This window comes from Ziziphus jujuba, chromosome 9 (genome assembly GCF_031755915.1).
Source record: "Ziziphus jujuba cultivar Dongzao chromosome 9, ASM3175591v1".
Taxonomy (NCBI): domain Eukaryota; kingdom Viridiplantae; phylum Streptophyta; class Magnoliopsida; order Rosales; family Rhamnaceae; genus Ziziphus; species Ziziphus jujuba.
Window position 1 is genome coordinate 5,044,005 of NC_083387.1, and position 12,126 is coordinate 5,056,130.

Sequence of the window (12,126 nt, forward strand, 5' to 3'; positions counted from 1 at the left end):
TCTACAACACTTGTGTACCTACCTTCTGTAGTTACCGTTGATGCTCGTGTTTCAGGAGAAATACGTTACCAATGGCTCATTTTTATCGTAAATAAAATTTTATATAAAATAAAATAAATTAAATGGTAATTGGCATTTTCTAATCCTAGAAAACCAACCCGCCCCCACAACCCCCCACCAAAAAAAAAAAAAAAAAAAAAAAAAAAAGAAAAGGGAAGAAGAAAAAACTAATTACATGAAACTGATTGAGAATTTAAATTTTGGATTTTCTTTTCAGGCCCACTGATTTACTGTCAAAAAGAATAGGAAATTTGTTTCTTACACAATCTTTTTTTTTTTTTCCAAAAAAAAAAAAAAAATACAAATTTTACGCTGTACAGATCCTGTGGTTTAAATCAAAACGGTGGCAGAAGAACCATGTGATTTAAGTACTTTTCCATCCCGTCACCTTCGACATGGGAAAAGCATTAATTCAAAAAAACGTGACAGTTATATGACAACCTGAAAAGGAAAGCACATTCCAAGCAATCAGAACCGTCAATGGACAAAATCAGAGATTTGTGGGTTAATTTTGATACTCTGGCTTTAGAACCCAAACCGATCCATTTGGGCTTTTCTCCAATACTGCTATTTCCTTCAAAAGATTCTTAAACAAGGCTAGATCCTCTGTAGGTATTCTGTCTTTAAAATGTTGCACTATGCTGGCAGAATTGGTGCTTCCACCTCTTTGCTGTATAAATGTACATATTTGACGAATCAATACTTCAGGCTGCACTCCACCTAACTTGTGAGATGATCTAGAGGGACCAGCTTCGACAGATTTTCCTCTGTTAGCACTTGGAGTCGTCAATAACTGATGCTCCATTCCAGCATCTGCGGCTTTTTCTTGGTTTCCTCGGATTCTTGCCAGTAATTCAGCTGAAGATAATGTCTTCCCAGCTAACGCACCAGCTGCAATTGTTCCATTATTGGAACCATTCACCAACTGGGTATTGACAGTTGATCCGAATTTCCGGCGAACTGCCGATGGTGCACCAGCAGCTCCTGATTTCCCAGTCCATGTTGGTGTAGATATACTTTCACGCCTCCGTAGCATTCGTGATTGGCGCAACGCTTCTGCTGCTCTTTGAGCAACTCGAGAAGCCTGCTCCTCGAGCCTGATCTTTTCTTCATCATGGGCATTCATGATTACATCGTGGTTCATTGCACTCTGGAAAGAAATATTTGAATCTAGATTAACCAATGAAACGAAAAGAGACTGCACAAGGGTGGTGCATTGTCAATGGGGCATAAATTGTCTGAAAATATGCTAAAAGCATCAATTCAATTAAATGGTCTGAAAACACACAAAAACACTAAATGGTTTTCCCCAGTGAATAAAATTAAATTCCGGAGAGTGGCCAAGATAGTTCCTTTCCACAAAACTCTGAAATATGTTTTCAATCAGCTCTTGCAAATGCAATCAAACAACTTACTGAAGTAAGAAAAAAGAAGTTTCACTTAAATTAATTACTAATTTTTATTGCTATACTACAAGTGATGAAACACAATTAAGGACAAACAAGATGAGGAAACTTACATGTATCCCATGAGCATCAAAAAGACTTCTCAAGATATTTGTTTCCTCATCTACCTCACCATTACTATCATCGGTTTTTTCTTTTCCTTTTCTTCTGAAAGATCCGGTGTCTAAATTGTTTCTTTTGTCAGTCATAGCTCCATCAGCAGATGGCATGGCCACTCTGAGATGCCCTTGATTAGCCTGCTCATCCTTCTGAACCCCAACAACATTGGCATCTTCAGATAAATGGCCGAATATATTAGATGTTTCAGTAGTCCGAGACTCCCCATCATCATTTAGAGTAAAAAGATCCTTCATGTCTCGAGCTTTAAAGAACCTTCTCTGTTGTGGGTTCTTTAATATCTTATTGGTGAGAAAATGTTTGTAAATCTGCCGATGATACACTTTCTCCTCTATTGTTCCCCGGGTAATCAATCTGTAAACTGTTACATCCCGCTTCTGACCAATACGCCAAGCACGTTCTCTTGCCTGTTACAAGCAATGATCTTCAAAGTTTCCATGAGCATGTTTTTGCAATATAGCATGCAATATTGCAAGGTTTCAAGATAACCAAACATGAAGTTTAGAAAATCTTGTATTAAAGATAGCATACTCCTTGGGTTCTAAACAAAACATCAAGTACATTAAAACCTAGAATAGTGCAAGTTGCCAGTTCAGGAATCCAAACAAACACATCTAAGAAATCCATTAAAAAAGTAGCAAGCACAAAATACCTGCATGTCAGTTGAAGGATTCCAATCAGGATCAAAAATGATCACCCTGTTTGCACCCGTCAGATTGGTCCCTAAACCACCAACCTTTGTTGTTAGGATGAAGACAAACACATCATTTGTGTTGTTAAACTCGTCTATTAAGGCCATTCTCTGCTTTATGGGAGTAAGGCCATCCATTCTCCGGTAGTTATAACCTCCAGAAATCAAAAAAATTTCTAAGATGTCAAGCATTTGTTGAGTTTGTGTAAAAAGAAGAACACGATGACCTTGCTCCTTCCATACTTTGAGCACTTGGGCAACAACTTTCATTTTTCCACTGCGTTCGGTATTCCCATAGTCTGGATTCTGACAGGAGTGTTCCCTTTCAAGGAGATCTGGATGGTTGCAGATCTTGCGCATCACATCAATTCCATAAAGAGAATTCTTATTGCCATCAAAAATCTGTTCCACCTCAGAACTAGCAAGAAATGCTCTATATACAGATCGTTGCTCAGCAGTGAGGCTGCAAAAAAGGACATGTTCAGTCTTCTTAGGAAGATGGGCATTCACATCAGCCTTCATACGCCTAAGAAGATATGGCATGATCAAATCATGCAGAACCACTGCACACCTGCACAACTGCAAATGTAAGACTCAAAACTGTACAGTATTGGGAACAATTTGGAAAAATAGAGTTATCTGGAATTTCTAACTCATGAATGTGTGATACATTATGGACTAAACCAAAGGGCAGAGTTCGTTGAATTCAAAGTCTTTTATTAATTTCTTCTCATTCTCTCACACCCACAAATCTTGGGAGGGAATATCATAAAAAAATTGTTCACTCACAATAAGCGATGTTATTCACAATATTTTTCATGCACATAAAAAATTTATTAGTAATTATAACCCCAGATGCATATGGCGCTATCAACACTGTAAGTTCGCATATGAAATGGATCTTTTTAATTTGGAGAGATCATAGTGCTTTACCTGTATGCTGTGGATACTTGCAAAGGTGAAGCATTTGCATAACCACCTACAGATATGGGAACTGCAAACTCAGCCTCAAAGACAGGCAAAACCCCCAACTTTCCAGGGAAAACGAAATCGAACAAAGACCACAGTTCAGTCAGCTTATTCTGAATTGGTGCACCTGTCATTATTATGCGATGAACTGTCTGCAGCTGCTTACATACTAGAGTAATTTCAGCATTTGGATTTCGTATACGGTGACCTTCATCCAAAACTGCATAACCCCATTCGATGTCAAGTAATTTTTCCCCTAATATACGGAGTTGCTCATATGTGGTTATAAGCAATCCAGATTCTGACCTCAAAACACGGATTATCAAAGAAGCCCATTTGTCGGTGCTTTTAGATGGTAATTCTTCCTCGTAATCACTGTCCAGTGAACTTTCACTGTCATAATCACTTTCATGAGATTTGGATCGCTTCTTCCTATTGTCAGGATCCTGTGCAGAATCATGAAGTAACTCAACATGAAAGCTTGGATACCATTTCCGAACCTCCCTTTTCCACTGCCTCAAAAGTGTAACTGGGCAGACAATAATGCTTGGTTTATACAAACCACTGAAATGCAATGCACCGAGAAAAGATAAGACCTGGATGGTCTTGCCAAGACCCATCTCGTCTCCAATAATTCCACCTGCTTTTTGGCAATGCAATTCCCATAGCCACTGTACCCCTACTTTCTGGTAGTCAAAAAGCTGGTCAAATATGTAACTTGGAATTTTCAGTCCACCTTCGAGGATTACATGAGGAAGTTCATCATCATCTTCATCCTCAACAGTCCCTTGCCTTCTTTCTTCTTCACCATCTGAATGCTCAAAATTTTCTCTTATATCTTCTGCAAGACAAAGACACATGTCTCACAGAGAGATAGGAAGTTCTATAATGAAGAAAGATAGGAACATCTAAAACAACATTCTAAAAATTGGTTTGTGTCAACAGTCTTGAGTTAAAAAAAGAATATCAAATATAAATGATAAAAAGGTACTTCCAAAAATAGCTCTCTGGCAAATATTTGCAAAAAGGAAAAAGCAAATTATTACTGAGATTAAAATGACAAGAACTTAACAAACATGCTATGAAGATATCTACGCATTAGCTCTTGTAGAGGAACCATACAACTACTTAATACAATAAACAGAGAAAAATGCACATACTATTTCCTTCCAAATCATTCTCCTCAGTAGAAATGTGCTTTCTCCACTTCTTGTCAGGCAATGGCCGTTTGGTTTTTCTTTTTGAACTCTTTTTCCTCTCTGCCTCATCCTCTAGGGATCTAGGAATCTTAAGAGGCTTTTTTAGCCTGTGAAAAGGGCGAGTGGGTGCATCAAGTTCAGGCACAGCGTCTGAATCCAGCAGCTTTATTGTTCGGCGAGCTTTTGCAGCCTCTTCTATTAACTGGGCTGTCCTATCAACACTGGCTGAAGCAAAATCATAATTTCTGTCTTCCTCTCCATGTAAATTGGAACTCTGAGATGAACTTGATTCCTGAAGACGACGCTCAAAGCCCTTCAGCTTATGAAAAGGAGTTAAAATTCCTTTCCGAACCAATTCATCCCTTTCCTATCAACCAGAAATGTAAAGTTAGTTCCTCCCTGTTCCATTTTTCAAATAGACAAAGTTAACATCTTTATAAACATGAAAATTGGTCTGATTGGGTTAAGTATTTTAAACTCACTGTTTCAACAAAGCCAGTAGAAGCAGCATCCAACACTGCATCGAAATCACCATCCTCATCAAACGAGACTGCTTTGAATCGCTTCTTTAACTTCTTGCTAGATTTCTGAACTTCTTTCGACTTCCTCTTTGGTCTTGACTCCTCCTTGACGATATCTAATATCAACTTATCATTCTCAATATCTTTTGTAGGTTTGTTCTTGCACAAGTCTGAAAGGTCCTTCTCAATTTGAGCCCTTGTTTTCTTCAGACTTCTAAGCCGATCAGCAGCCAGGGCATGCTGAAGGTTTAAACTATTAGGGGAACCCTGATAGCCATCCTCTCTATCCGCTTGCTCCCCATTTTCATTACCATCACAAGTGTGGTCTTCATTGCTTGTAATATTTCTTGCTTGTTCGACAGAAGATGCAACAGCATCTATTTCAAATTCCACAGCCCTCAACTTATTATAGAGTTTTGCATGACTAGCAGACGATGGATCTGTGCTTTCTGACCTATCAAGAGATTCCTCCTCAGTGTCTGCTCCACCTTCACTACTATTCCCCGCATTATTTCTTGCCTGCCATTAAATAACATTGGCCATTATCACATTGAACGTTTTGCATCAAAAAATTTATAGCAGGAATACAATACAGCTCGTAACAAACTACAACTTTAACAATTACAAAAAATGCCCGCTTTACATGCGATTAACCATAACCTGAGGCAGTGGTTCTTAACTCACTCATCATTTAACGTCAGCACTTGCAAAAACTGGAACACGGTAATTAAAATGCACATCCCAAAATCCAACCCATGAGCTAAAACCCATTATATTGACATTAGCACTGAGAGGGAAGCTAATTTCTTATTTTCTATTTAGTAATTAATATATGAAAAATATATGTAAAAAAATAAAAATAAAAATCAATACGAAGCCAATACCTCGGATAATATGTTACGTTCAATTTCTTCAGGATTCGCAGACGTGATCCCCAAACTACTAAGCAAAACCCTATCCTCGTCTTCCTCCATGGAATTCTGCCAACCGCACCACTCGAACTCTGCAATTTTCTCCACAATAACGACGATTAGCCGCCACCAATCTTGAACTTTAAAAATAAATAAAAATTAAAAACAATGAACATTCAGATTCTCGCTGGCTAAAACATAACATTCTTCAAATCCCTAGATAATCCGTGCAAAATTTAGACTCAAAGCTATGAAATTATTCACATTATCCTTGCGCATTTAGAAATTTTCTATATTAATCGATGGCGTACCGATCAATTTTGGAGATTCGGAAACACCCTGTTTCGAAATTAATTTCCCGTCTAGTTTTGCTTCGGGGTCTATAGAAACATTTATAACCTCGGAAATCAAATAGAAACAGAGCTGAATCAGTACTGCACACAGCTCCTTATTCGCGTATTCGACAATTTTCGCACTTTCTTTTCGCGGGCTGCGTTTTGCTTTTTCTATACTACGTCTCCATTTTTTTTCCTTGTGCCAACCGTCGTAGAGAGACTGAAATTACCGGGAAGGGTTGTGGCTTTTATGTGGTGAGCAAGTGGTTGAGGATTACTAACCTGCCCACCTCCTCTAGCAATTCGCGTGTTGCGCAAGTTTGGCAGTCTGTGACTTTGGGCGCTTGGAATTTTCAATAACCTCAAGAACACATAAAAGGGAAAACTATAATTATCATTTGTAAAAATATTAACTAAATTGATTTGTATTTTACATATGCAATTATTACGTTAATGTAATATATGAGATAACTATTTCGGTGTTAAAAAAAAAAAATCTCAATTATCAATTATCAATTTCAATTAAATTGATAAAAGAAATTAGATGAAAAATGTTTTAAAATCACAAACCAAGCTTGAGTTGTAGATATATTGTTTTAGTGATTATATAACTACTTGTTTATTACAATTTTAAATTTTTTTTATAATCCATTATCATTTTATTCTAATTTTGTTCCTTTTATAATATATCTGAATTTTGTTCTTTTTTCTTTTTCCTTTTTTGTTTTTGGTAATTATGTTTTCTTAAAAATTGAACTCCAAGTCCAACTGAAAATTATTTTCCGTTTACTTTACCTTTTATTGCCTTATCTATTAAATTAGAGCATTTGTAATTTTGTCAGTAATTTACATAGAAAAAAAAAATATATATATATATATATATTTTTTTTTGATAAATAATATATATATATATATATATATTTGTTTCTGTCACTCGTGAACGATTTGTGTATGAGATGGGTTCGACGTCGAGAGCCATGTCACTGCTTTTAGGCCATAAACAAATAAATGCGACCAACATCTGAGTCCTGGCTTTCTTCGGGAAAAAAAAAAAAAAAACTGAGTCGTGGCCGCTTAAACACCAAAATCTTAACCGTCTACCCTAAATGACAACGTGGCCTGCTCAATCTAAGCCACGTGTAATTTACTGTCTGCCCCGGCAGCACAACTACCAAACCCCGAGACGTGTCCACTTCTCTTTGGCTGCGCATCCGATTTCCTCCGTAAGTACATAAAACGAACGAAGACAATACGTTGAGCTTCGTATTGTCGAATTTGCAGAGCAAAAATGGAGGATAGAGGAAGCTTGAAGCCTGAGGAAGAAGGCTCCAAGTATGAGAGCTCGAGCAGTATCAAAGTGTATGGCATGCAATTCTCTTACGATGGACAAACCCCACTATTTGCCGACTTCAATCTCGATATCTCCCCTGGATCTCGATGTCTTCTCGTCGGCGCAAACGGATCTGGTAACCAAATTGCAATTCTTCTTCTTTTTTTCCCACCAATTTGAACCTTTTTTTCTTTATTGTGAATTCAATTATCTAGGATTTGGGAATGCTATTTTTTTTCCCCTGTTTCTTTTACTCTGTACTGAATAATGAAATGATATCTAATGCAGGGAAAACCACACTGTTGAAGATCCTAGCAGGAAAGCATATGGTTGGCGAAAGAGATGTTGTGAGGGTGTTGAATTATTCGGCTTTTCATGACACCCATCTGGTTTGTAGCGGTGATTTGGCCTATTTGGGAGGATCTTGGAGTAAAACTGTTGGTTCTGCTGTGAGTTTCAATATTCATCTCTTTCTTATATTTGTTTTCTTGCAGTTTATTAGGTTTTGATGTGATATATTCGAAAAGGCCATTCGTTTTTTGTTTGCGATTTCCTTTATCTCTATTTTTATTTATCACACACAGTTTATATTTTATAAAAGGCATGGTCATGGATACTAAATATTTATATCATTGGGACATAGATTGATATACACTAATAATATACACGCAGCACATTATGGTTACCGGTATTTATTTACCTTTCAACATTATTTATTCTTATGTTCTTGGCACATGGGCAATCTGAATATAATTTTTGTTTTTTTTTGGTTTTTTTTTTTTAATTTATTTTTTATTTTTTATATATATTACTACACATTCAGGGAGAGATTCCGCTCCAGGGGGATTTCTCTGCTGAGCATATGATATTTGGAGGTGGGTAATTAACTCATATACTGTTGTTTCATTCTTTTGATAGATTTCGCAATTTTAGTATAATATTTTAACGATATTGAGATAAATCAGTCGGGGCAGCTTTTTACAGCAATATAAGAGAAACTTAAGTCAGTCTTATGTGGATTTAACTCTTAAGTCATTGTTTACATGCTTACATTGTTAAGTACAGGTTGCACTCTAGAGTTACCTTCTTCGGTTTGCAGTTTTCTATAATATTTGGATACTATTTAATTTATTAATCTTCATTATATCATTTCCCCATCACCTAGCCTCCTGAAACTCAATCATTTCATTCTATTTTATTTTAACTTTTGGCAGTGGAAGGGGCTGATCCTGTTAGAAGAGATAAGTTGATTGAGTTACTTGATATTGACCTCCAGTGGCGAATGCATAAAGTATCAGATGGGCAGAGGCGTCGAGTCCAAATCTGCATGGGACTTCTTCACCCGTTTAAGGTATCGCGATTTCATGATCATGGGGTACTGTGTTATTACAATTGGAGATGGTTGTTAACTTTCACCTTCAGGCACATCCAACAAGATCACAATGGGAATCCTACTCTTTTTGTTTTATTGGGAGATTTTAAAATCACCAAGGAAACGGTCTTGGGTCCTGGAAGTGTTTAAAATTCTTTATGTTTCATCTCAAAGATCAGACCTTGGACCAAAGTTCTGAACATTATATGCTAACTAAACTTTCCTTTAGAATGCTGTGTCAGTATATTTGGAATTTTTGTCTGAAGGAAAAATAAAAATTTCAGTTGGTCTACCCAAGCAAACTATTTGGTAATGTTGCATTTTCAACTTTTTATAATCTGAAACCATCTCATTAACATCACAGGTTCTTTTGCTTGATGAGGTAACAGTCGACTTAGATGTTGTTGCTAGGATGGACTTACTTGAATTCTTCAAGGAAGAATGTGATCAGGTACTGACCTTGCTTTATTTGTAAAATTCACATGCAACACAAACATAAGATCTGAGACTGGAAAGCTTATAAAAATAGTTACACTACATATGCTGGTAGTGGATCTGGACATTTTATCTGATGCTTCTATCCAGGACAAAACCATTATGATAGTGGAGTTGTGCCACAATCTTACTTTTTTTTTCTTTCCCTGATAGTATATGAAGTGCTTAAGTAGGTCCCAGAATTTAAATTGATTGTTTCTGCATTGCTGTTGTTATTAATGTGTCAATATTTATTACAGAGAGGAGCAACAATTGTATATGCAACCCACATCTTTGATGGGTTGGAAACATGGGCAACACATCTGGCATACATCCAAGATGGTGATCTGAGGAGAGCGGAGAAGTTATCAGAGGTTAATGAGTTAAAGAACTCGGCCAATCTGCTGTCTGTTGTTGAGTCCTGGCTTCGTTCTGAAATCAAGCACGAAAAAAAGAAACCCATCAACCCTCCTTCTCAAATCCGAAAGACATCTCCTTTTGGTACTTCTCCTTTTGTCTCATCTAGACACATGGCGTACTACCGATAGTTTCTCCAAAGCTATTTTTGATAAAACTCAAAATTGAAGTCAAATACGAAAGTGAGAAAGCTTTTTTACTGATGAATAATTTATTGTATAATTTATAGTTGATTCAAGAATGGTGTAATGTTCATTTATGTGTGTAGCAGTAAATCGGCTCATAGGTCCTGGCTCCATGAGGAAGCCCCAATTTCAGCTTTTGAGTTTCTTGGCGACAGAGATGCCAAATGTAACGAATATGTTGTACTGAATTACACTGTTATCAATGAAATAATCATGTTTGTTGACAACTAGTCTGCGATTCTTTCCTGATTTCCTATGGTTGATTGTGGTGACAAATAAATTGCATCTTTTGGTGATACATGTAACAGGATCATCTACATATGAATGGCCAAGTTAGTCATTGTATGATTTGTTACAATGAAGGCGTACTAGTTGTAAATCTATTAGTGAGTTTAATGTCAGGCTTATCTTCACATCCCATGGTCTTTGATATTTATTTGTCGGTATGTATTTTTTTAGTTTTCAATCGTTTTACTGCCCTCAGCATGGATGCTCATTCCATCTTGTTATTATAACTCACTCACTCTCTGAATGGTTTTAATATGCCATATACGAACTGAATTAGAAACTTAATTCTTATGCAATTGATTCAATTTCATAGTTTCTTATAACCTATAACATCTTCAGATCTTGACTTTGACAGATATGGTTTACCTAGATTTTGACTTCATTCCTGGAATAATATAATTTCTCTGCAGAATGATAACCATAGTAACTTGGTCTGAACTTCTGCTTCTCCCTTTTTTTTATTTTTTTTTTCAATCACGTTATGTAATTTCATTCTATGTTATAAGATTTATTTTTTTGGTTAATTCTAAGTTATTTGATTTGGTTTATAGAACCTGGACAATTTATTGAGTTTGGTAGAGTTGTTTATGCTCAACTGTCATGACAACAGAGCCTGAAAATAGAAGATGCTTTATGAGACAGTGAGTGGTTACTCAAATTAGAAGGACACAGGCACCAAGCTTATCATTGCAAGGTCACAAGCTGACATATTTTGTGACAAACTTAAGGCTGTTGGTTAATATTTGCCCAACCACTTGATTCTGTCTCTTTCTGACGGTAATACTTCTCCAACTTTTCCCCTTCAACCACCCAGGGAAAAGCAGCAATTTCAGTTGAACTCGAGTTTATAAAGTAATCCAATTTCCAATTCATGCTTTTTGCCTTGCTTCACCATAAATGGTACTACTTAATGTCCCTTCAATGCTAAAGCTAATATGAATAAAACTGTTGGCTAGTTCGGGTCCGAAAACCTATAGTGTAAGACCTCTATCCCACATTGCCAGGAAATATGAACGAGCTGTCCAACTCAATTCTAAATTCACATTTATAAAATCCATTTTTGCTGTACCTTATTTGTTTTTTCTGTTGGTTTTAATTAGGTGTTTCGATTCATAAATGAATTGAAAATTGGGTGTGATAATTGCCAATTTGATGATCAAATTTTTATGATTTGAGTTTGTGGTGTTATATTGTTTTGTGGATCTTTGCTTTTTGTGTCTTCTTTCTGTTGACACATATAGATATTTTGGTTTTGCGGATGGTCCCATAATGCCCTTAAATGCAAGGAACCTTTCAACAAGGAACTCCCAACTTTTTTTAGTTGGTTTTGTCTTCTCAATTGGTCCTCATGAGCCTTGGAAAAGGGTTGATAGCTCAGCATACGAGATCGTGAAGAAGAATACAAATGAAGTGGATTAGAGATCAAACCAACTCATTATGTTTTTTCATACCCAAAAAAAAAAAAAAAAATGGTAACTAAAAAATAATAATAATAAATATGAATAAGAAAACCAATATATTTTGTCATTCACCAAGCTGTATTCACAAAAAAGAAAAACATATTCAACAGAAAAAGAAAAACTAATACCAATAAAGAAAAGAAAAAAGAGAAATAACTCAACTTAAAACTAGAATATCCGATATTTGTTTACATTACAATATAATTGTAATTAGAACACCAAAAAATCCTTGTTACTTTATATTAATTCATTCCAACGTCAAATACTCGGTTATCTAACTTAAATTATTAGTCCCTGAGTTAATATGTTCTTTGGAAATGATTCCAATTTT

General features: G+C 36.1%; 2 protein-coding genes across 3 annotated transcripts; one reads left to right on the forward strand and one right to left on the reverse strand.

Moving 5' to 3' along the window:
- Positions 1-231: 231 nt before the first annotated feature.
- On the reverse strand, positions 232-6,657 carry LOC107425777 (protein CHROMATIN REMODELING 8). 2 transcript variants are annotated; one of them, XM_048480814.2, is made up of 8 exons: positions 6,246-6,657; positions 5,908-6,026; positions 4,985-5,542; positions 4,464-4,869; positions 3,268-4,144; positions 2,296-2,905; positions 1,580-2,050; positions 232-1,210 (listed from the first exon to the last, which is right to left on the reverse strand). In XM_048480814.2, exons 2-8 carry the CDS (start codon positions 5,995-5,997, stop codon positions 566-568), a joined length of 3,657 nt encoding a protein of 1,218 aa, XP_048336771.2. In that variant the 5' UTR covers positions 5,998-6,026; positions 6,246-6,657; the 3' UTR covers positions 232-565. The 2 variants fall into 2 exon arrangements, with proteins under 2 accessions (XP_048336771.2, XP_048336773.2); XM_048480816.2 differs by having other exon boundaries at positions 5,908-6,074.
- Positions 6,658-7,249: 592 nt separating this feature from the next.
- LOC107425756 (ABC transporter I family member 19) lies at positions 7,250-10,274 on the forward strand. Its single transcript, XM_016035784.4, has 6 exons — positions 7,250-7,735; positions 7,888-8,048; positions 8,423-8,474; positions 8,814-8,950; positions 9,336-9,422; positions 9,706-10,274. The coding sequence occupies exons 1-6, from the start codon at positions 7,558-7,560 to the stop codon at positions 9,991-9,993; spliced, it is 903 nt and encodes a 300-aa protein (XP_015891270.3). The 5' UTR covers positions 7,250-7,557; the 3' UTR covers positions 9,994-10,274.
- Positions 10,275-12,126: the final 1,852 nt, after the last annotated feature.